The 21,324-nt window shown below is 41.7% G+C and overlaps 3 protein-coding genes and 1 long non-coding RNA gene across 9 annotated transcripts; 1 reads left to right on the plus strand and 3 right to left on the minus strand.

Annotated features, from left to right (window-relative positions):
* Nucleotides 1-72: 72 nt before the first annotated feature.
* On the minus strand, nt 73-839 carry LOC108887059 (uncharacterized). Its single transcript, XR_001961536.2, has 3 exons — nt 734-839; nt 580-615; nt 73-213 (listed from the first exon to the last, which is right to left on the minus strand). It is a non-coding gene; the product is annotated as an uncharacterized LOC108887059 (long non-coding RNA).
* Nucleotides 840-1,553: 714 nt separating this feature from the next.
* LOC108887055 (Fc receptor-like protein 5) lies at nt 1,554-6,720 on the minus strand. Of its 2 annotated transcripts, none has more exons than XM_051067160.1 (6): nt 6,607-6,720; nt 6,014-6,049; nt 5,210-5,473; nt 4,885-5,130; nt 4,654-4,809; nt 1,554-2,297 (listed from the first exon to the last, which is right to left on the minus strand). In XM_051067160.1, exons 1-6 carry the CDS (start codon nt 6,653-6,655, stop codon nt 2,197-2,199), a joined length of 852 nt encoding a protein of 283 aa, XP_050923117.1. In that variant the 5' UTR covers nt 6,656-6,720; the 3' UTR covers nt 1,554-2,196. The 2 variants fall into 2 exon arrangements, with proteins under 2 accessions (XP_050923117.1, XP_018537741.1); XM_018682225.2 differs by lacking the exon at nt 1,554-2,297 and adding an exon at nt 4,267-4,531 and having other exon boundaries at nt 6,607-6,719.
* Nucleotides 6,721-7,432: 712 nt separating this feature from the next.
* On the plus strand, nt 7,433-9,904 carry LOC108887058 (uncharacterized). The gene is made up of 3 exons (XM_018682227.2): nt 7,433-7,939; nt 9,072-9,452; nt 9,660-9,904. The coding sequence occupies exons 1-3, from the start codon at nt 7,855-7,857 to the stop codon at nt 9,902-9,904; spliced, it is 711 nt and encodes a 236-aa protein (XP_018537743.1). The 5' UTR covers nt 7,433-7,854.
* Nucleotides 9,905-12,892: 2,988 nt separating this feature from the next.
* On the minus strand, nt 12,893-20,898 carry LOC108887054 (low affinity immunoglobulin gamma Fc region receptor II). 5 transcript variants are annotated; one of them, XM_018682224.2, is made up of 9 exons: nt 20,768-20,898; nt 19,471-19,506; nt 18,841-19,104; nt 18,516-18,761; nt 18,120-18,293; nt 17,845-17,946; nt 16,542-16,643; nt 13,731-13,823; nt 12,894-13,343 (listed from the first exon to the last, which is right to left on the minus strand). In XM_018682224.2, exons 1-9 carry the CDS (start codon nt 20,793-20,795, stop codon nt 13,300-13,302), a joined length of 1,089 nt encoding a protein of 362 aa, XP_018537740.1. In that variant the 5' UTR covers nt 20,796-20,898; the 3' UTR covers nt 12,894-13,299. The 5 variants fall into 5 exon arrangements, 4 of the variants coding, with proteins under 4 accessions (XP_050923115.1, XP_018537740.1, XP_050923114.1 ...); XM_051067157.1 differs by having other exon boundaries at nt 12,895-13,343; nt 17,845-17,937; nt 20,768-20,897; XM_051067158.1 differs by lacking the exon at nt 16,542-16,643 and having other exon boundaries at nt 12,893-13,343.
* Between the last annotated feature and the right edge of the window lie 426 nt (nt 20,899-21,324).

The raw sequence follows: 21,324 nt of genomic DNA on the forward strand, positions 1-21,324 counted from the left end.
CACCAGTAAACTCCACTGTGACCTGGGAGGATGTAGCTGATGATACAGGAAGAACCAGATGATCTTCCCAGTCAGCTCTACATTTAGCTCTGGTTTGTCCAGTTGTGTTCCTCCACAGCCTCCATCCAGCAGAGCTGTCGTCCTCCTCACAGCTCAGAGAGACAGAGTCTCCTTTAAAAAACTGAGATCTGCTGGGACTCACAGTCAGACGAGCTGAGGGTTGAAATGAAAAAGTGCTGAAAGTTTTTCTGGTTGTCAAACAAACACAAAGCTCAAACAGCTTGTGTGACTGTTTCTCTGAAGCTGGAGCAAAGAGTAAAGACACTGATGTTCAGCTGATGAACAGCTGCTCATTTAATGCTGCAGAGTTCAGTGTCTCAGACTGGAAAGATGTTCTCAGAGTTTTTCAGCAACATATGAGTCAACATGTGAAGCCTATCAACATGAAAACACTTGAAATGATCTTCATTGTCTTTTCCAGCTTTTTCTCTCAGAGTTCTCTACTGAAAGCATCAGTTCTAATGAGGAAGAATCCTGAGGATGAACAGATGGAAACAGAGACAGAACAAGTTTACTGACCTTGGTTTGTTGAGCAGATCAGCAGTGAGCTCACAACTACAGAGAAATGACACTCAGGTTACTGTGAGCTTTAATGACTGCTCTGCTGTGGGAAGCAGCAGTGATCATCTCTCAGCATCTACACATCAACACACATCCAGCAGGTTGGACTCACCCAGCAGCCTCTGGACAGATGTTCCCTCCATTCTGCAGCTGAACTGAGATCAGCAGCAGTTTGACAGACAGTAAAAGCCTCCTCCTTCCTCTGTGTGACGCTACATGTCAGAGTGTCTGTGCTTTTCTCTGCAGCAGCTTCCAGGAAACACTTTGAGAAAAGAGGACGTGAACCCACAGACACCACAGATCACATGGTTAAAACCACTGATAGAGCAGGTGTTAAAATTAATTTTATGTGACCCCATTAGAGTCTTCTAAATCATTTGATGTCCAAACAACTATGAACAACAGCAGTGCAGTGGTATATACACAGGTACATGATGTATACTCACTCCTTGCTGTATATCTACGTAAAAATTTCTCCAGATAATCAGGTTACAGTCTGTGTTGCCCACTGCAAACAGAGACTTTCTTCCCTGACCTTATCCTGTCCCAGGCACTGCGTCTTCCCAGTTGCTTCTGGGTGAGCACCAAACCCAAGAACCAACAACAATGACCAAAGCAGAAACATTTCCAGAAGGAGACAAAGAGACAAACATAAGGATGAGAGATGATCTTACACTGTTGGCTTCTGCACTACAGATACTCAGGGAATGAAGAACCATGTGTTTCCAAATGTAATATGAGTCAAGAAAATGACTTTCCTTTATCTTTTATCGAACCTTACATGGGCTTGGACTCAGTAAAGACATTAAGTCATTAAAACTTTGTATGGTCATTGATGATGGTCAACATTGTGCAATGCTCTTTGTATACCTGTCCAAAACATTTGACTCTATTTCTGAGCCATCAAACATACCTGGCACTGGGCCTCAAGCAAGAACATTGTTGTATTCCTAAACTGGTGAATGAGACAATTTATCTTAAACCAGATATTAAAAGCGAGTGTGTTGATGCAAGTGGTTGTTACATGAAGCCAATTGTGTCACACTCTATGCAGATGATACAGTCCTATATTGTGATGGTTAGACTATAGGCCTTTCTGTAGTTCTTTGGTTATGTCTTCAAAGAGCGATCATACTTTTTAAAAGTTCTTTACTTTATTGCAAGGCTGTAAAATGTTCAACTCAGTGCCCATGAATATTCAGACAAGAGGGGGTGGGGGTCATATCAGACTAGAAAGCCAAATCCATTGAGACACCTGAAACAGAGAACAGAGGAAAAGTCTCCTGACAGCAAAATAAGAAAAGAGGGCCCCTACACACAAAGGCCAAAGAACTAGCTCTGAAAATATCTTAACAAAGCAAAGACAAAACACTGTGCAGCTGATGTAGAGAACCTGTTGTTTTTAGAACTGATTTAAAGTTGGAAAAAAACTTGGGTTAGTTTCTGATCAAAGGTGATTATTCTTCTTGTTTGCTTTTACATAAAAATGAAACGAACTGAGAGAGAAGTTTGTACTGTGTCAGTAGGAAGTTTGACTGACACTAAAGGTCTGTGTGTTTCTGTCATTGGATCAGGTCAGAAGTGATGCTCTGTGGTGACATCATCATAGTCATCATCCAATCCCTGCTCAGCCTGGGTGGGTGGGGTCATCACCATGGAGATGGGCAGGTGGTTTCCTACAGTCAGAGCAGGTTAGAGAGAAAATGTAGAAGATTTATCAACTGTTAGAGACGACTGACTGACTGACTGACTGACTGACTGACTGACTGACTGTAAGGTCAGTGAATGATTCAGAGTGTTACCTGTGGGTCTGTGTCGATATAAAGACACCATGAGGACAGTGGAGATGAAGTACGGACACAACATCACCAGGTAACGGACCAATATGAACATGAGGTGGAGGAGGTTTGAGGTAGAAAGTGAAGCTGTGGTAGGGCCAGGAGCTGGGGCTCCAGAAGTTAAGATAAGACCGTTGACTTCAGACTGTTGATTTTAAACCTTTGAATTTGTTTGGATTATATTTTGAGACTGTCCTGGTTTGTGGTTCCCTGATGGTGAAACCAGCTTTATAATACTATCAGAGCTGGAGAGTCTTTCTCTGTCCTCAAGAGTCTGTTGAAGACTCGTCTCTTCGGAGACCACCTCCTCTCTTGACACCTCTAACACCCTGACATGCAGAACTAACACTTCAGTGCCTCTTTTTAAAGCGGTAGTCCTTGTGACGGAGATTAAAGACAGAATGCTTCAGTTGGAGCCGAAGAATTAAAGATCTCCTGACTTTTAGTCCAACTACACCGGATTCTACATTTTCTATAAAGCAACTGTATTGTCTCCCTTTAAGAAAACTCAGCAGAAGTATTTTATCAGCTGAAAGAATCAGATCCTGTCAAAGTAACATCCTCATTAACTGTTTGACTCAAACCTGCAGACTGGGTTCACACACAGACATAACAGTGACGTAAAACCCAAATGTAATGAGACAACAGGACCCCAGTCTGATCTGAAATATCTGAAGTTATCATTACACCACAGCCCACAAAAAAAACACACGGCGACTGGACTTACAGATCAGACACAGCAGAGATGTTTCCTCCATCTTGTTTCCTGGTATAATGAGACCAACACTCTGTGTTGTGCTAGGTTGAGAAAGCCCCTCGTCTTTCCTGCGTCTCTGGCGGTCTGAGCTGTGGTTTACTCTGCAGCAGCAGCTACAGGTTGTTTAGTTCATTTAAAATGATTATTTTTGCTTTCAAGAGAATCAGAAGCAGGAACAGCAACAGCCAACCAGAACATCACTACTGTACCTTTGTGGTGCATTCACTGACAGTTAAACTAACACCGATGTATGTTTGTGTGTTTACAGGACAAGCTCAGGGAGCCAGGACTCAAGTTTGAAATGATTTAAATGATAGGTTGATCATTTTTGGAAACAATTTATTTTAAAAATAGATTAAAATGGTCGTGGACATATCTTCCTGTAGATGAGAGGGTGTAGTTGGCAGGAAGCGAGGAGGAGGAGGTGATGTTCACATGTCCGAGAGCTTCTCTCAGTTTTAACCACTGAAATGTGGTCAGGAAGAGACAGACTGCTGCAGAGCAAAGAGCAGGTGCTGCAGTCTCTCTGGATCTTAATCAGAATCATAGGATTTTCTCTTCTCTTTTCTTTGAATGTAATACTGTGTTTCTGAAGAACATATAGATTTTATATCAGGTGTTATAAGTCTCCTGATTCACTCTGCTCTGTGGCTTTTTAGTCCCACCTACTGACTAAATTAGTAAAGCAACATCAGCCACAACACTAAACCTCTGACAGGTGAAGTGAGTAACAGATTTGTTTACAGTACAAGACAACAGCACCCCCAGTGGCCTCCCCCGGCAGGACAATGCTCCAACCACAGCACACAACCTGCTCAGAAATGTCTCGAGGAACACAACAAAGCCCAGAGTGTCGACCTGGTCTCCAAACTCTCCAGATCCCAATCTGATCCAGCATCTGAGGGATGATCTGGGGCAAACCAGGTCCACAGAGGCCCCACTCTACAACTCACTGGATCAGACTGGGATGTGGGGAGCCTGGCTGATGTGCAGACTGATGTGCAGACACACACAGTGACACAGTGTGGAAATGATTAACACAGGACCTCATTTAGACTAAAGAGGTTTTATACAGAGGAACAAAGACAAAGCAACAGTCTGACGTTCATGAAGCTGTGATTTTAAAGCAACACAATGTAACTAAACTGAGAGAGCAGTCAGTAACACTTCAGCCTCGTTTAAGAAAGAGGAAACACTGAAGACATTGGATCAGGTCAGAAGTGATGCTCTGTGGTGACATCATCATCATCATCATCCAATCCCTGCTCAGCCTGGGTGGGTGGGGTCATCACCATGGAGACGGGCAGGTGATTTCCTACAGTCAGAGCAGGTTAGAGAGAAAATGTAGAAGATTTATCAATTGTTAGAGACGACTGACTGACTGACTGACTGACTGACTGACTGACTGTAAGGTCAGTGAATGATTCAGAGTGTTACCTGTGGGTCTGTGTCGATATAAAGACACCATGAGGACAGTGGAGATGAAGTACGGACACAACACCACCAGGTGGAGGAGACTGAACGTGAGGAGGGAGGAGTCTGTGGTAGGAGGTGGAGCTGAATCAGAGGGTGGATCTGTGGTTAAAGATTCACCTGTAGAGAGAGAGTCACCTGGTCAGGTGAAGATGTGGATGAAATAAGTGTTGAAATCAAAGTGAAGCTCCTGACCTGTGACAGTGATCCAGCTGGGTGGAGACTCTCCATCACTGCTGATGTTACACTTGTAGAGGCCTTCATCAGACTTGGTAACATGGTGGATGGTCATGTGACCTGTAGGCTCAGTCCTGATGAGGGAGCCATCTTTATAGAAAGCAGCTGGGAGGTTGGAGGGAGTGGTCTTTGTTTTACAGTGCAGAGTGACATCATGTCCCTCCATCACAGGGAGGACAGGACTCTGCAGGATCACTGATCCACCTCAACACAGAGACAAACTACAGCATTTCATCCATTTACACACAGCTTCATCAATACTAACTCCACAGTCTGATCTTACCAGTGACAGTGATGTTGATGATGTTACTGGTTGCTCCCTCTCTGGACTCACACCAGTAAACTCCACTGTCCAATGGGACGATGTGGCCGATCAAACAGGAGGAACCAGCTGATCTTCCCCACCCAGCTCCACACTCAGCTCTGGTTTGTTTGGCCGTCTTCCTCCACAGCCTCCATCCAGCAGAGCTGTCGTCCTCCTCACAGCTCAGAGAGACAGAGTCTCCTTCAAACATCTGAGAGCTGCTGGGACTCACAGTCAGACGAGCTGAGAGGAAGAGAAGATGAATTTATTCTGGGTGGTTTGTCAGTGCTCATCTTAAATCTCATCCCTGTATTGTTTAGGATCTTCGTCCTCAGCTGTAACTTCTCTTTCTACACAGAACAGAGACAGTCTCAGTGTATTTGTTGTTGCTATGTTTGTCTTTAAAGTTTCGAGTCTGAAGTTGAGTGTCTGAGTTCAGTCTGTTCGACTGTCAGATGACCTCAGGTTGAGTTATGAGTCTTTACTTTCAGAAGTCGAGTTTCAGAACCTCGTCTGGTCTCGTTGTTTCTCTCCAGAGTTTTATTTTCTTTGTTGTGGTGTTTCGATGGTCTCCTCTGTGTGTTTTGTGGTCTTTTGTCTGCTGCACTGTCAGAGGGTCTGAGCACTAACGAATTCAACAATGGAAATAATCCTGACTTATCTATTGATGACTAATCATCTGTTTTATAACAAATCCTTAACCTCCTGAAATGTGCACTAATGGATGTAAAATTAGTCACATCTAACACACTGGTTAAAGTCAGTTGAGAGGCGTTTACTGACCTTGGGCTGTTCTGCAGCAGAGCAGTGAGGTCAGAACTAGAGAGAGAAATGAGACTCGGGGTCAGTTTAAGATTAGAAACAACTCGGAGAACTGAGAAACCAGACAGACAGACAGACAGACTCTAAGAACCAGAGACATGATCTACAGTATCTCAGCTGAATGCATCAGGTTCCAACAGAAAACAGACTCCAGCTGTGTTCAGATGTATTTGACTGTGTTGTCAGTCATCATCTGTTTGTCCACAGGAGATAGAGCTGTCAACAAACAAACAACAATTCAACAAACAAACACACAGCTGCTTTTACAGGGTATAACTGCTACATACAGAGATCTAAAATAAAGTGTTGGCAAATCTTTTCTTCTTTTACAAATAAAAAAATACCTCATGTACATGTTTAATGTGATACCAGCAGAGTTTAGACGTCTTTGTTTATTTTCATGGGATCAGACGTTTGTTCAGTCGTTACGTCTCAGTGGTTAAAAAGTACCTGTGTTTACCTCCGTCAGCTTCGTCCTCTCTGTCAGATGTTTTCTAACATTCAGACGTTTTCAGTCAGAATGAATAAATCAGACAGAACAGGTTTGTACTCACAGAGCAGACACTGAAGAGATGCTCCGTCCATTCTGCCGCTCAGCGCCATGAGTCCACTTCCTCTGTGCAGGTCACTGAGGAGGTTTGAACTGAAACAGGTAAAGCACGAGTTCACATGTTCTTTTAAACCTCGGGTTTTTCTTGCTGTGATCGTTCCTCCTCTTCACACTGGACACAGGAAATTATCTTTAGAAATGTTTGAGGGGCTTTATTGGACTTTTCTAACAGAGGATTTAAAAGAATGACAATTTTTTAAATTTGTCACCATGTATGAGGCTTTTAATACACACACACACACACACACACATGCACAGGGGACTGATACAGGATAAAAAAGGAGACGAAACCTTTGACCTCTGACCTCTGACCACCAGAATCAGATCAGTTCACCTGAGCCCAGGTGAACATTTGTATCAGGGCACCGCTGAGACGTCACATTCACAGACACACAACCTGACTACACAACACCACAGCTGTCTGAAAGGAAAAAATACAGTTAAAGTCAAATGAACTTTAAATGAAAGCAGCAGCTCCAGTTACTCGGCTGCTCTCTCTTTGAAATATCAGACACCTTCCTGTAAGTGGTTCAACAGAGTCAGAGTGAACAGATGATGCAGTGATACTGTAACTACACTGACTGTGGTTCTATCAGTGTTACTGCAGCGTTCACTGTGCATCACTGCGTAGATCTGGCTCTCTGCTGACATCTGGTGGTGAAACACAAAACAACACCTTTCTGTGATCCAACCTGACTTCCTGAAAGTCACGTGATGCAGACACAGAGAGAGACAGACACACACACACACACACAGAATATGATTGAGAACAGAGATTATTAAACATTTAATTAATCTGATCATTTTTCCATGTAGATTAATAAAATACTAATTACAGGTTTTGAGAGTAACTGTGGCAACAGTCTTTTTGTTGTGTTTACTGTCAGTAGGATTATTCAGACTCTGATATTTCATTGATATTTGACCACAGCTGTAACATCATGACTCTGCCTGTTTTCACTGCTCCCTCACATTCAGTTCTAACTTACACTTGTAGCCCTTATTGCTGACACATGGAGTGTGTCTCTTTAAAATGATGCTGGACTTTACGGGGATTCCCTGGACCAGTGAATGCAGCACCTCCATCCTCCTCTCTCTCTCACACCCTCAGTCTACTGTGCAGCAGCAGCATCACTGGAATCAGCATCAGCATCAGCAGCATCCGTGGACCAGGGCGCGACTCTGAGCTGATATGCTCCTCTCTTCCCTCATGGCTCCTTCTTTTCTACTCTTATCACATGTTTTGATCCTTTTCGTCCTCGTCCATGCCTCTGAAGGTAAGCGTGTGTGGAGGATGGTGTTCGTCCACTTTTTATTCTTATTCTGACAGAGGTGAAAGTGAAACTAGATGCAGAGTTTCTCTGCTGTTCTCTGGTCAGTTTTTCCAGAGGGAGATCTTTTTCTTTTCTCGTGGCTTCTCTCACTGTGACGCTGTTGTTATAATGTAAATGTATTTTTGTTGCCTGAATACACATGTATGAAATTCACTGTGTCTTATCTGTACGTCGGTCAGTTAGAGAAGATCCTGACTGAACTGACTTTACTGATGTCAAACCCTCCAGGAAGAGGCTGTTGGGAAAGTTTAACCACAGGTGTGTGAACACATTAATGTTCAAAAGGTGTTGATGTTTAGTCCACTCAGTGGAGGATGTTTATCAGCTGAGACAGACAGACAGACAGAGGAGTCTGGGTGTGTCCTACACCAAAGTGAAACTGAAACTAAAAGGAAACTAAATGAAGTCTCTGGTCGATATTTAAACCTCCACATTCATGATCCCGTGTGTTTTTCTGGTTTGTTTTTTTCTGTCTGTGCAGTGATGAATCCACAGAGCTGTCCGTGGTCCTGAAGCAGCCAAGACTCCAGACTCCTCTGGTTTAGTCTGTGTGTGTGTGTGTGGTGATCTCATCACCCCCCTCCCCCTGTAGTATTTTCTTTAACACCTGTAGAGAGTGTGGAGGTGACACGGCTCAGACAATGAACTGAATGCTTGTGTATTTATTGCTATTGTCCGACTTTGTGTTTTTATTACTGTGTTGGACGAGTCTGTTAAAGACTCAAAATGGAGGATGGAGGAACCCAGTTTCCCAGGATCCTTCACCTTTCAGCACCTGCAGCTACCATTGATCACTGTGTCACCGGCTGATAAAACCATTTGTCTCTTGTCCACAACAGGAGCTGTCTGACCTCTGACCTCTGACCTCTATGAGGCCTTCCTAAAGTAAACTGATAATCATGAGACTTTATTACTGAACAGTCATTATTCCTTTTAGGGTGGTGCTCCCAAGAAGGAATAATATGAATTAAATCCTATTATTTTATGTAATAATTAATTACTTTACTTTTTAGACATGACAACAGTGAATGAACTGAAGAATAAAGAAGCTTTTTACTGTTTTGGTTTTTTTTAGATCTAAGAGGTAACATGCGAGAGGTAAAGGTAAAGGCGGGAGAGGAAGTCACTCTGGAGTGTCAGGGTCCTACCCACGCTCCCATAGAGGTCCTGAAGTGGATCAGACCAGACCTGATGTCAGACCGGGGGTTAGAGGGCTACGTCTTCTTCTATCGAGATGAACGGTCTCATGAATCTTACCATCATCAGCTATTCGTGGGCCGAGTAGAACTGAGAGACCCGGAGATGAAGGACGGAGACGTGTCTCTGATTCTGAGGAACGTCAGCACCAACGACACTGGAAGATACGAGGGTCACGTGTCGGTGAGCAACACAGGACGCAGGAAGAGAGCCCAGTCTGAGCTCTGGTGTGTCATCAAGCTGACCGTCGAAGACTCAGGTGAGTTAAAGACCTACGTGAACCACAGAATGAAACTGAATCCAGCACAAGGAAACCTCTTGCATTTCTAATTTTAGGTGCAACTGAAGTAAAATGAATAAGAACACCTCTTTGGTTTGATAGATGAAAAACCAGTAGATTAATCCAGTATGAAAACAGTGATGACAGTTCCCTGTTGGTGCCTCACACCTGTTCTCTTCTCTGCAGGTCCAACACATGAAGAAACCTGGTTCAGACAAATCGCTCAGGTCCTGGGGCTGGAAGAAAACCACCTGCTTTATGTTTTAGTTTCTGTTGCTGTTGTTGTGATTCTTCTGACTGGACTTTGTTGCTCAGTAATCAAGAAATATAAGAATCGCAGTCAGAACTATGGACCCTCAATGCGGGAGCCTGAAGAGATGGCTATGAAGGCCCAAGACTCTCATAGCTGTGACAGTCCGTCACACTGCTAACATCTGGAAAAATGTCTCTGTTGGACCTCCATTCTGTTTGAGTTGCTCTGGTCTCACTGTGTACAGTTTATTTAATATGCTGAGAAGAAGCTAGTGGATAAAATGTTGATCTTTGATGCATCATCTGAACTCTTCACCAGTTTACTTTACTTCAGTGTTGTACTCAAGGTGAGCCATCATCCAAACAAATGAATGACAAGAGGGAAGCTTCAAAGTTCAGAATCCATCTGCTGAGAAAACAGGGGAGCAGCAGCCATCATCTTCCTCTCATTCTCTGATTAAGACACAGGTGACGAAGTGGAAACTACAGAGAAAACTCTGGACAGTCCAAAACTGATGTGGATAAGTGGAGTGAAAAGTGAAAAGGCCCATCATCCAATCAGAGAGAGAGCTTTAGCAAGTCCTTTAGTTTGGAATGGGTTTAAAAAACTGTAACATCAAACTCAATTGTACAAAGACTTTCTCGTTGCACACAGTGAACTGTCAGATGTGCATGTCTTAACGTCTTTTTTTGCCAGATGCCACTTTCAGACTTTGAATTCAGGCCAAAGCAAAGTCCTGGAAGCTTTCCAGTAAGCTAAGGTGCCTCTTCTTTTCTGTGTTAAACCAGACCTGGATCTTTCCCTGACCCGAACCAGGAACTGTGAGAGTCTGAACAGAACCAGGAAACTGTTTTATAAAGCTGGAGTCTCTACAGGTGGATGATTGCTGCAAGATTTCCTCATTACGTCGACAGTAAAATGATCCAGTCGTAATGTGTCATTATTTATTGTTATTGTATGTAAGAAAACCTAATTCTACTAAAGTCTACTAAAATAATATTGTAGAATTATTCCTACTGAGATGAACACATGAATCAATATAAAATAACATTATACATGTTACTAAAACCTGAATGTATCATGTGCAGTAACAAAGGTTACACACCCTGATCACTGGACGTTCTGCTGCATCATTGACTATTATTGTTCAGAGGTGGGTTCATATTAATATTATATTCATAATTAATATAATTAATATAAATAACATTCACTGTTACTGATACTGAAGGCCACTGGTTTTCCTGCATGTTTGGAAAGGGAGGGGTACTTAGTTTGTTGCAGTCTACAGCTTCACCACTAGATGTCACTAAGTCCTGCACACTGGGCCTTAAGTGTTTCAGATTGTCAAACCATCTATCATATTTTAAAGATGAATGTTTTTCTTACAGTGATTATTTGTGGTGTCATATCCAGTCTGCTTTTTAACAAGTGTGGTTGTCTTCAATTTGCCGTCTCAATAAACTGCTGGTGAAACTTTGTAATATTCCCAAACAGAGCTGCAGGAGGAGAGAGAATATGTGTTTAACGGTCTCACCTCATATTTTCAGACATACAGTCACTATATTTACTGTGTATGTCACTGAGTCAGTCTACTTCTGGATCAAAACATGTACAGGACTCCTCAGCAGCCAATGAGAACATGGAGGGGGTTTGAGAGTGTATGACGTTTGAAGAATAAAGAATAATCAATTACCTTTAAAACCCTACAGGAGTATTTTATGAAGTATGGCTCCATTACACAAAAACATGAGTGTTCAAGTCAATATTTGTTCTAGTAGCACATTAATGAGGAAGTGTTCCTCCTTTTTGACTGTGGCTGAATCAAAAATAACACAATCAGTGATACACACCTGAAATAAACTCTATGAATGGTTTGTAAAAGGCTGCAGGTGCAGTGTGGAGGACAAAGATCTGGATCCATTCCTTTATCTGAATGAGACAGGATGAACTTTGTTTGGATAAATTTAGATATTTTGACTCACACTGTTGAGCAGGTCAGCCATGAAGCAGGAGGTTCCCACCACGGTAATTTATCCTGGATAAATGTGAGACAGACCTGCTGATACAGGAGAGCCAGGATATGCGGGAAGATATAGGCTGCTTCTGAGTGCAGCATCTTTTTTTGACCACTGGGGGCAGCAGAAATAAGCTGTGAACAAAACACTAACATGCTAGTGTGCTGCTACACCTGATATTATCAGGGAGAATACTGATATTATCAGGTGTAGCAGCAACAGAGCACATGATCACTTATGCAGAGTGGTGTTTGTGTCCACATGATGAATCTAAGTCCAGTATTCCCTCTCTTTTAGCTCTGTTTTAGTCTCTAATAACTCCTGAGAGAAATCTCTGGCTCTAAAAGCTCCACTATGTTCACCAGCTGCTCTCTGACTGTGTCTGTCTGCTGTTTGCTGCTGAGCAGGTAGAGGACAGAGGCTTTTTACAGCTGTTTCTCTGAAAACAGCTGCCTGCTGTGACCGAAAACAACTCTGAGAGTAGTGAGAGTCAACTTTTACGCAGATGACACTCTAATTATACAAAAATGCAGTATTATGTTTACAGGGTGGCAAGATAATACTACCGGTTTAATCAATTCCCACTACCTCTGTCTGGAAAACTGATAAAGGGTGTGTTAGATTTACAGTAAATGATCAAGCATTGATAATAGTCATAACACTGGCAGCACTGGTTAACTCATGCATCAACTTTCAGTGCAGCAGACAACATTGCAATTATCAGTATTTGGATCAAATTTAGAAGATACAGTTGTGTCAGATACATATTTAATCAACATTCAGTATAGTATAGACAGGTATCAGATCTGATTCAGTATTAGTAGATAATCAATACCAAGTGAAGTCAGGCCAAAAACCTGATGGGTACATCCCTAATTTAAGCAGCTACTGAATTAAATGAGGAATTTCTTGATGTTTCACGAATTAATGAATCAAAACTCTTCACACAAACACTCTGTACTGAAGCCTTTTCTGTGCAAAGTTTCCAACCGCTGAACAGTGTTTCTGCTCTTTATAGTCTGCCGTTGTGGTTTTATCTATGTTTGTTCTTGTTATCTTCACTGAACAGAGGTGTGGATCGGTGTTAGCCACAACCAAAACGAAACAAGTCAAATTTTCCATCTCACAGCTTCATGAAACCCACAGAACCACATGACAACAACAACTAATGAGACTAAAGTTTATTGATCCTGCAGAGAAACCAGATCACTGCTGCAGGAACAAGAGCAAGCTCCAAAAAACAGACAGATTATAAATAACAACACAAAATGACTTCATTAACCACTAAACTAATGGCAGGTATCATCAGATTCTGGTAAACAGGAATGAATAAATGAAAGGACGACAACAAGTAACATGTTAGTGCTGTTTGTAACCTTCTGAAACACTGAGAACTATGTGGACTTGTTGTTTGTCTCTGTAGCTGCATGAGGTTAATTTAGTGAGAACAAGACACACAACATATAAAATGAGTGTAGTCTGGTGTGAGAGGCTGTGGGGAGCAGTTACAGTCAGCAGGAGGACGTCAGTGGGTGGACCGGTGTGAAGGAGTGAAGGTCTACCTCAGTGAAGAGTAGACCACCTCTGGTTCTGGTGGACACGCTAAATAAAAACACACAGTTCAGATAATATGAGACACAGTAACTCAGCACAAAAATAACCCTGTGTTAATTAACATATCTGGAAAACTGGAGGGAAAAACACAGGAAGGAAGTAAAACAGCAACAGACAGCAAAGGTAAGTCATTTCAAAACAAAACAGGAAGTAACGGAGTCCAGGACGGAGGTGACACAGAAACTACAACTGGTTTGTCTTTGTGTTTTATCGTCTTTCTTTTGGAGAGATATCAGAGGACTGATATCCATCTCATCACTGGGCTATAAATATGAGGAGGTAATGGGTCAGGATGTGGTTAGCTTAGCTTAGCATGAAGACTTGAAGCCTGGTTCAGTCCAAAGGTCAAAGGTCAAACACACAGAGCAGCTGTACCTTTCATCTTTGTTTTTTTGTCTTTGATGTTGATTTGTCCATAACTGACGTCTTCTCTTGTCACTGCTAAGTAGACTGCAGCTGGATCACTCTCTGGAGGAGAAAACACAGATCAATCAGCCAATCACTCAATCAATCAATCAATCAATAATAAAACGTTCAGTTACTGCAATACTAGGACAAATATTTTTATTATTTTTCATGGAGCAATGTAGAGAGATTGTGTGTCAGTGTTCAGACGCCAAAGAGAACCTTGCACAGGTTTAACAGAGTATGTGATGACCTGAGGATGAGGACAGGACTTTATAAATGTCTGCAGTTTCTTTTCTTCCTAACACCTCTACTGTGAACGACCAAGGAGCAGCTGTTCATCAGAAACAGGAAGCTGGACGACCACAGAGCTGCACAATTCTATTAAAACAGGCTGAAGCTTCTGACCACAAGGTACAAAACATACACACAATCACACCATATACACGAAAGCATTAGAAACGGTATAAAACATGCGATGACCACATCAGTTTCAGTCACAGTTCGCTGGAAGAATCAGGAGGAAGTTGCTGCTGTGGTTTTACTACAAACCGTCAGCTTTACTCAGGTCAGTTTGAGATTGTTTCTGCACCGTTTTCTCTCTCAAGTACTTCAAACATCAGCAGTAAAAGTAATTCATTGTGCAATAACTGTAACTGGAGCTGCTTTTAACTACATCAGATACCGTTAGATGATTTAATCCATCGGTTCCCAACCTAGGGGTCGGGGCCCTCCAAGAGTCACCAGGTGAACCTGAGGGTCGTCTGATTCATTTTCATGTTTTCACAGCAGGAAGGATCTGGGTTTGAACCCTGATTCTCTTTGGGGGTGTCCAGTTCAGTTTGAATGGACATAAACGAGAGGACATGAGGACGTCTGCAGGAGATTTAACCCTGTGCGTCAGTATTCAGACACAACGAGGACTTTACGTGTCCATGAGAGTCCTGCAGGTTTAACAGAGTATCTGACGACAGGTTTTAACACCTCTGCTGTGAATGACCTCACTCTGAATATAACTGAGTGTTCATCAGAAACAGGAGGCTGGACGACAACAAAACTGTTTGTTTCTATTAAAACAAGATGATGCATTTCACCACAAAGTACAAAACAGATAAATACATTGTCACACTTAACACACCTTATCATCAGATCACGCTGTGTTCACAGACCACACCAGCTTCAGTCACAGCTCAGACTGGAATCAACAGGAAGAAGCTGCTGCTGTGGTTTTTAAAATAAACTGCACAATTATCATCTTTAATAACGGTCAGTCTGAGACTGAGGCTGAGGATCTCTGGTGTTTAACAGGTGGTAGGAAGCTCTGCCTGACAGACTGAACTCTGGGTAAAAACACATAGGGGTTTCTCCTGTTCGACCAGAGGTCACATGTCTGATTTCAGGTGTGTGTGTTGGTTTAGTGTTTTCCAGCTGATTGCTCCTGCTGGTGGGAAGCTGTTGAGGGCTCTCAGCCTTTAAAACATTTTTTCCTGGAGAGCACTTTGTCACTTCTGTTTTTAAAGACAGTTTGTCTGTTTATTGGCTTGAACCCTCGATGGCTCGCGACGTATGATCACCACCAGCTGTGGTGGATCATGTGACCAAACTACTGCCATGAACCACAACAGAGAATCCAACAGTTTGTGTCCACTAACAACACAACAAACACTAGTGAGGTACTTTTACTGTACTGGAGTATTTCTATTTGTTCCTCCTGCTACAGTCAATAATAGAACTGGTTGTCATGTAATATTATGAACAGGAAGTTCACAGCTACATGTTTTAAAGCAGCATTTCCATGTTACAGTTTTTTTCTGCTGCTGTGGAAGATAAAAAGAAACCTGACACATGTGAAGACGTTTTATCTGAATCGGAAAATTGAACGACCGCAGATCAAAACAAGTCGATGTGTTCACCACAGGACGAACATGTCAGGGTGTAACACAAACACAATCAGTCCTGGTTTAAATGTGTCACATAACAGACATGAATGTGTAAAGTTCTAAACTCGATGTTTTCTGTCTTTAGTCTAATAATATCTCTGCAGTGAAACATGTGCAGGTTGAGCAGAAACAGGAAACTGGACGACCACAGAGCTGTTAGCTTCTGTTGACTGATTCACTGCAGGGTACAAACACACAGCGGAAGAACTTTGGCCCATTTCCTCTTTAATATCCTGCTTCAAGTCTTGTTTAATGTGTAAGTTCTCGTGTCTGCTTCTTTATGTCTATTAGAGTTAAACAATGAACAGAAGCTTTAAAAAAATCAATTGATAAATAAATCCATTGATGAATCTATAAAGGAGGAGGAGGACCTGATGGGAGCTGCCTCTGCTCAAACACCACTAACCATCATAAACACCTGTGTACCTGTGACACCACTCTACAGAGAGAATAACATAGACCCAAGACAAAACAAATCCAGCTTCAGCACCACAGACAGCTCCTCATCAATCAGCAGAGTCTGAGTCTGAGTTTCTGAGCTGAGCTCACCTGCCAGGTGTGTTCAAGTTCTTAATGTAAAGGATCTGAGTTCAGTGATTTTCATGTAGCGCCATCATCAGGTCGACATTTTAATTTGTACAAAACTCTGGTTTATGATCAAACACCTGCAGAACAACTGGAGTTCCCATCAGCCTCAGCTGTTTTCAGTGTTTACTGCTAATCAGCTAATGTTAGCATGTTGGTGTTAGCATTTAGCTCAGAGCACAGCCTCACAGTCTCATGGCTGTAGACTCTTGTTCTAGTGTTGGACCATGATGGAGACAAAGAAGAGCAGCTGTACCTCTCGTCTTTCTCGTCTTTGACTTTTTGTCTTTGATGACTATTTGTCCATAAGTGACGTCTTCTGTTCTCCCTGCTGAGTAGACTGCAGCTGGATCACTCTCTGGAAGAGACAATACAAGGTACATTACTGCAGCTACTATAACTCATACCAGTACAATTACTGCTGGTGTTAGCACTGCTAGGAGTATTTGTTGCATTTCACACCAAAGGACAAAACAGATAAACAGACTTCACACTATAAACATGATACCATCAGACACAGCAGAACAGACTGTCATGAGACTCTTCAAACTTCACAGTTCAGACTGGAATAAACAGGAGGAAGCTGCTGCTGTGGTTTAACAAGTACATTTAAAATCAACTAGAAACCATCAGCTTCATTAAAGGTCAGTTTGTAGAAAACAGAGGCTGAGGATCTCTGGTCTGCTGCTGAGTCTCTCCTCTCTTAGATCCTGCTTCAAATCTTACTTTGAGACAACACACACATTCCTCTTTGTTTTTCTAACTGATGTTTTCATAAAGTCCAACTCTGCTCATTTTCTATATGTTTCATCATATTCAGACTGAAAACAGTGGATATTCCTGATGGAAGTTCACTTCATGTAATTAATATTCACATTAAAGAGTAAAACAGTTTCTATATTGTCTGTGTGCAGAGTGAACAGAGACATGAATGTGTAAAGGTCTAAACTCGATGTTTTCTGTCTTTAGTCTAATAATATCTCTGCAGTGAAACATGTGCAGGTTGAGCAGAAACAGGAAACTGGACGACCACAGAGCTGTTAGCTTCTGTTGACTGATTCACTGCAGGGTACAAACACACAGTCCAACCAACCAACCACAGCACACACTGTCTTCAACACAGCACACTACAGTACAGTCTGAAACCTCATGGACTGAAGAGGATTCAATCTGATTAAATTATAGTTGGTGTTGAAAAATGCATTAAACCAAACTAAATCTAAATGTGTTGTCTTGTTACTGATAACAAGCCTTTTCCAGTCAACTTCGAGCTCTTAGATATTAAATATTAATTATGTCAGATATTTAAAATATTTTCACACGTTATAAAAACATCCTGACATTCCAGTTTCTAAAGTTTTTAAAATGTCTCCTCTCAAAACCCAGACTGGTCCACACAAAAATAACAGCACACAAATGTACACATCCCTCTGTTTGTAATTGTCAGGCCCCTTATAAACAGAATATATAGTCTCTTACATGAACCTGGTCTTAAAACCTTCACTCATTTGAAGCAGTGAGATGTCGCCACAAAGAGCAATACAGGTCCACACACGCACCTCTGCTCCCTCTGATTGGCTGTTGCTGGTGATGTAATATTTTGACGTCAGCGTATGTGATGTCATTAGTGATGTCATCTTCTCTGTCTTCCTCTTCATCAGTTGGAAAAAACCAATAAAAAAAACAACAATATAATTTCCAATATAAAAGTGATAAAATTTTATTTATTATTTATTTTTAAGAAAAATGTAAATGTAGATTAAATCTGGAAAAATTAACATCAACAGAAATAGAATGATGAATAATGCAGATAATACCTCAGTCTGTGTCTCACCTTTATGTTTCCTCTGAACACATCGTCTCAACAGTAGAACCAGTGACACCAGAACAACCAGAGCACAGACAGAGACAACAACCTCCATCACAGGGAAAGGAGGAGGAGGAGGGGTGGTAGGGGTGGAACCAGAGAGAGATGTGGATGCAGGTGTAGGTGTGGTGGTGGGTTTCTCTAAAATGATCAAAAATAATTAGTGAAATTGGTTAAAAGAAAATGGTAAAATATTCACTTATTTCACTGTTGAGAAACTTTGAATAAGAAACTAGAATTTATTTTTCCTTTTGTTCTTCTCCATTCAGTTTATCATACTCTAAATTCCTCATCATTAGTGCTGCACTAATGAAATCAAAACAGAAAAATCAACGACTGAAGAATCCTGTTTGTCCTCCTGACCTGTGACAGTGATCCAGCTGGGTGGAGACTCTCCATCACTGCTGATGTTACACTTGTAGAGGCCTTCATCAGACTTGGTAACATGGTGGATGGTCATGTGACCTGTAGGCTCAGTCCTGATGAGGGAGCCATCTTTATAGAAAGCAGCTGGGAGGTTGGAGGGAGTGGTCTTTGTTTTACAGTGCAGAGTGACATCATGTCCCTCCATCACAGGGAGGACAGGACTCTGCAGGATCACTGATCCACCTCAACACAGAGACAAACTACAGCATTTCATCCATTTACACACAGCTTCATCAATACTAACTCCACAGTCTGATCTTACCAGTGACAGTGATGCTGATGATGTTACTGGTTGCTCCCTCTCTGGACTCACACCAGTAAACTCCACTGTCCCAGGTGAAGGTGTAGCTGATGATACAGGAAGAACCAGATGATTCTCCCCAGGTACCATCACACTCAGCTCTGGTTTTATCGGTTGTCGTCCTCCTCAGCCTCCATCCAGCAGAGCTGTCGTCCTCCTCACAGCTCAGAGAGACGGAGTCTCCTTTAAAAAACTGAGATCTGCTGGGACTCACAGTCAGACGAGCTGAGGGTTGAAATGAAAAAGTGCTGAAAGTTTTTCTGGTTGTCAAACAAACACAAAGCTCAAACAGCTTGTGTGACTGTTTCTCTGAAGCTGGAGCAAAGAGTAAAGACACTGATGTTCAGCTGATGAACAGCTGCTCATTTAATGCTGCAGAGTTCAGTGTCTCAGACTGGAAAGATGTTCTCAGAGTTTTTCAGCAACATATGAGTCAACATGTGAAGCCTATCAACATGAAAACACTTGAAATGATCTTCATTGTCTTTTCCAGCTTTTTCTCTCAGAGTTCTCTACTGAAAGCATCAGTTCTAATGAGGAAGAATCCTGAGGATGAACAGATGGAAACAGAGACAGAACAAGTTTACTGACCTTGGTTTGTTGAGCAGATCAGCAGTGAGCTCACAACTACAGAGAAATGACACATGAAGACAATGGTGACAAACAATTGAGTTGTAGTGCAGTGAAATGTTCCTGAATTTAAAAAAAATATATATATATATACTTTGTCAAACAAAATGTCACTCAGGAGCTTTAATCCCTGGATCACTGTAAGGCTGAGTCTATGTAGTGGATTACACAGTGGGCTCATCAGTGAGGTGTTAAAACACTTTCAGACATCAGGTTGTTTTCGGTGCGCCGTTAATGACGTCATTGCTGTCGCACAATTTAAAACGTCAGACTAACGTCGGCTGGTGAACAATCTGAAATATTTTCAGTTTGCTGCTGTACATTGCTAACATTATGTTGTTTACTGTGAGTTCAGCATCAAGCTTCATTCCTTTACTCACTGTCTCCAGAGGTTTAGGGCAATGCAGGTGTTAACTCTTGTTTTGTTTCTATTTCTAACACTTTTATTCTACTGAAGTTAGCATGTTAACCAGCTAGCCTCGGCCAGGCTGGCCCATCTTATCACTGTCTGATAGCAACTCACTGTGGCATTCAGGCTGTGTTAAAGAAGAAGCGCTGCTCAGATGATGTATTAAAACTTACAAAGAGAAATAATTGAATATTAATATCATGATATTAGTTTTTATTTCAAGTTTCTTTTCTTTCTTAAAATGATGTTAAATAGTTTAATGTAGATTTAATGCAATGTGCACAAGAAGAAGAGTTAAAAATTGTTAATTGCAATTTATGCAACTCTGTTCTCTTGAATTTTACTCAGTTTAAACAAGTGTTATATAATTCATGTTGACATAAATATAATTGGTTGAACTCATTTTCTTGGCATGTTCATGTGGGTTCTACTCAGTGGTACATTTACTGTATATTAATGAGTTTACAACTCAGAGTACAAAGAAGTTCACCAAACATAAAAAAAAAAAACCTTTGGAAAATGTTGCTGCATTGTTTTTTTAATCTATCTAATCTTTCTTTTAGCTCTCATATTATTCTGTTTTTTTGTGTTAAAAAAAGACTGCATCATTGTAAAAAGACAAATATGTCACATTAATCACTGTTTTAGGTTTTTAACTTTCTTCAGTGTGATTGTTTCTTCCCTGCCGTCACTGAGACCACTCCAGTTCCTGTGTGGACCTGCAGCTTGTTACTGACCTGAGTTCAGCCTGACTGTGTTTTCATGTCCTCTCCTCCATCATCAGTTATTCCAGAGGCAGCAGACAGGTTCAGACAGACAGACAGACAGACAGACAGACAGTGTACTCACAGAGCAGATGTAGAGACGTCTCCTTCATGGTCCTGCTCGGTGCTCTGTGATCAACTGTTGAGGTTTGTTGGTAGAGAGGCTGAGTGAAGCCCGCCCTCTTCCTCTGTGTCACTGTGGTTTTCTCTCCTGCTCATACAAACACACTGAGTTAGAACGTCATCTGTCTTTACTGGACTACAGCTCAGCTCATCACACTGAGCCACAACATCACCACACACTCTGATACCTGCCTGTCTCATGCTCAGAGAAAACTGCCTCAGCTACACAGACATTCAGGATGAACACCGTACACTGTGATTGTAATATAGTTATAACAGATAGAAACTCTTTGTTCTACCCTGTAGCTCTTATTTAAAAGTCATTTTCCAGCCCTGAGACTTATATTTACACTGAGCTGTAGAGCAGCCTGTTATACTGAAGCAGGAGAGAACATCATCAACACACTAACTCACTTACTGTGAACTCTGTGGACAGTCACCAACACTACTCACACATCAGCTCAATCAGACATTACACAGACTTTATACAGCCAGCTCCTCTCAGCAGTGTCTATAAAA

The sequence above is a fragment of the Lates calcarifer genome, unplaced genomic scaffold (genome assembly GCF_001640805.2).
Source record: "Lates calcarifer isolate ASB-BC8 unplaced genomic scaffold, TLL_Latcal_v3 _unitig_1196_quiver_1126, whole genome shotgun sequence".
NCBI lineage: Eukaryota > Metazoa > Chordata > Actinopteri > Centropomidae > Lates > Lates calcarifer.

Coding starts and splice junctions, on each gene's coding strand:
- LOC108887058 (XM_018682227.2), top strand. CDS start 7,855: ATGCTCCTCTCTTCCCTCATGGCTCCTTCTTTTCTACTCTTATCACAT. Junction 7,940..9,071: donor CCTCGTCCATGCCTCTGAAG/GTAAGCGTGTGT, acceptor GGTTTTTTTTAG/ATCTAAGAGGTAACATGCGA. Junction 9,453..9,659: donor GCTGACCGTCGAAGACTCAG/GTGAGTTAAAGA, acceptor TCTTCTCTGCAG/GTCCAACACATGAAGAAACC.
- LOC108887055 (XM_051067160.1), bottom strand. CDS start 6,655: ATGGCGCTGAGCGGCAGAATGGACGGAGCATCTCTTCAGTGTCTGCTC. Junction 5,474..6,013: donor CTGCTGCAGAACAGCCCAAG/GTCAGTAAACGC, acceptor TCTTCCTCTCAG/CTCGTCTGACTGTGAGTCCC. Junction 2,298..4,653: donor ATATCGACACAGACCCACAG/GTAACACTCTGA, acceptor CTCTGACTGTAG/GAAACCACCTGCCCATCTCC.
- LOC108887054 (XM_018682224.2), bottom strand. CDS start 20,795: ATGAAGGAGACGTCTCTACATCTGCTCT. Junction 19,507..20,767: donor GACGTCTCTACATCTGCTCT/GTGAGTACACTG, acceptor ATTTCTCTGTAG/TTGTGAGCTCACTGCTGATC. Junction 17,947..18,119: donor TGTTCAGAGGAAACATAAAG/GTGAGACACAGA, acceptor GGTTTTTTCCAA/CTGATGAAGAGGAAGACAGA.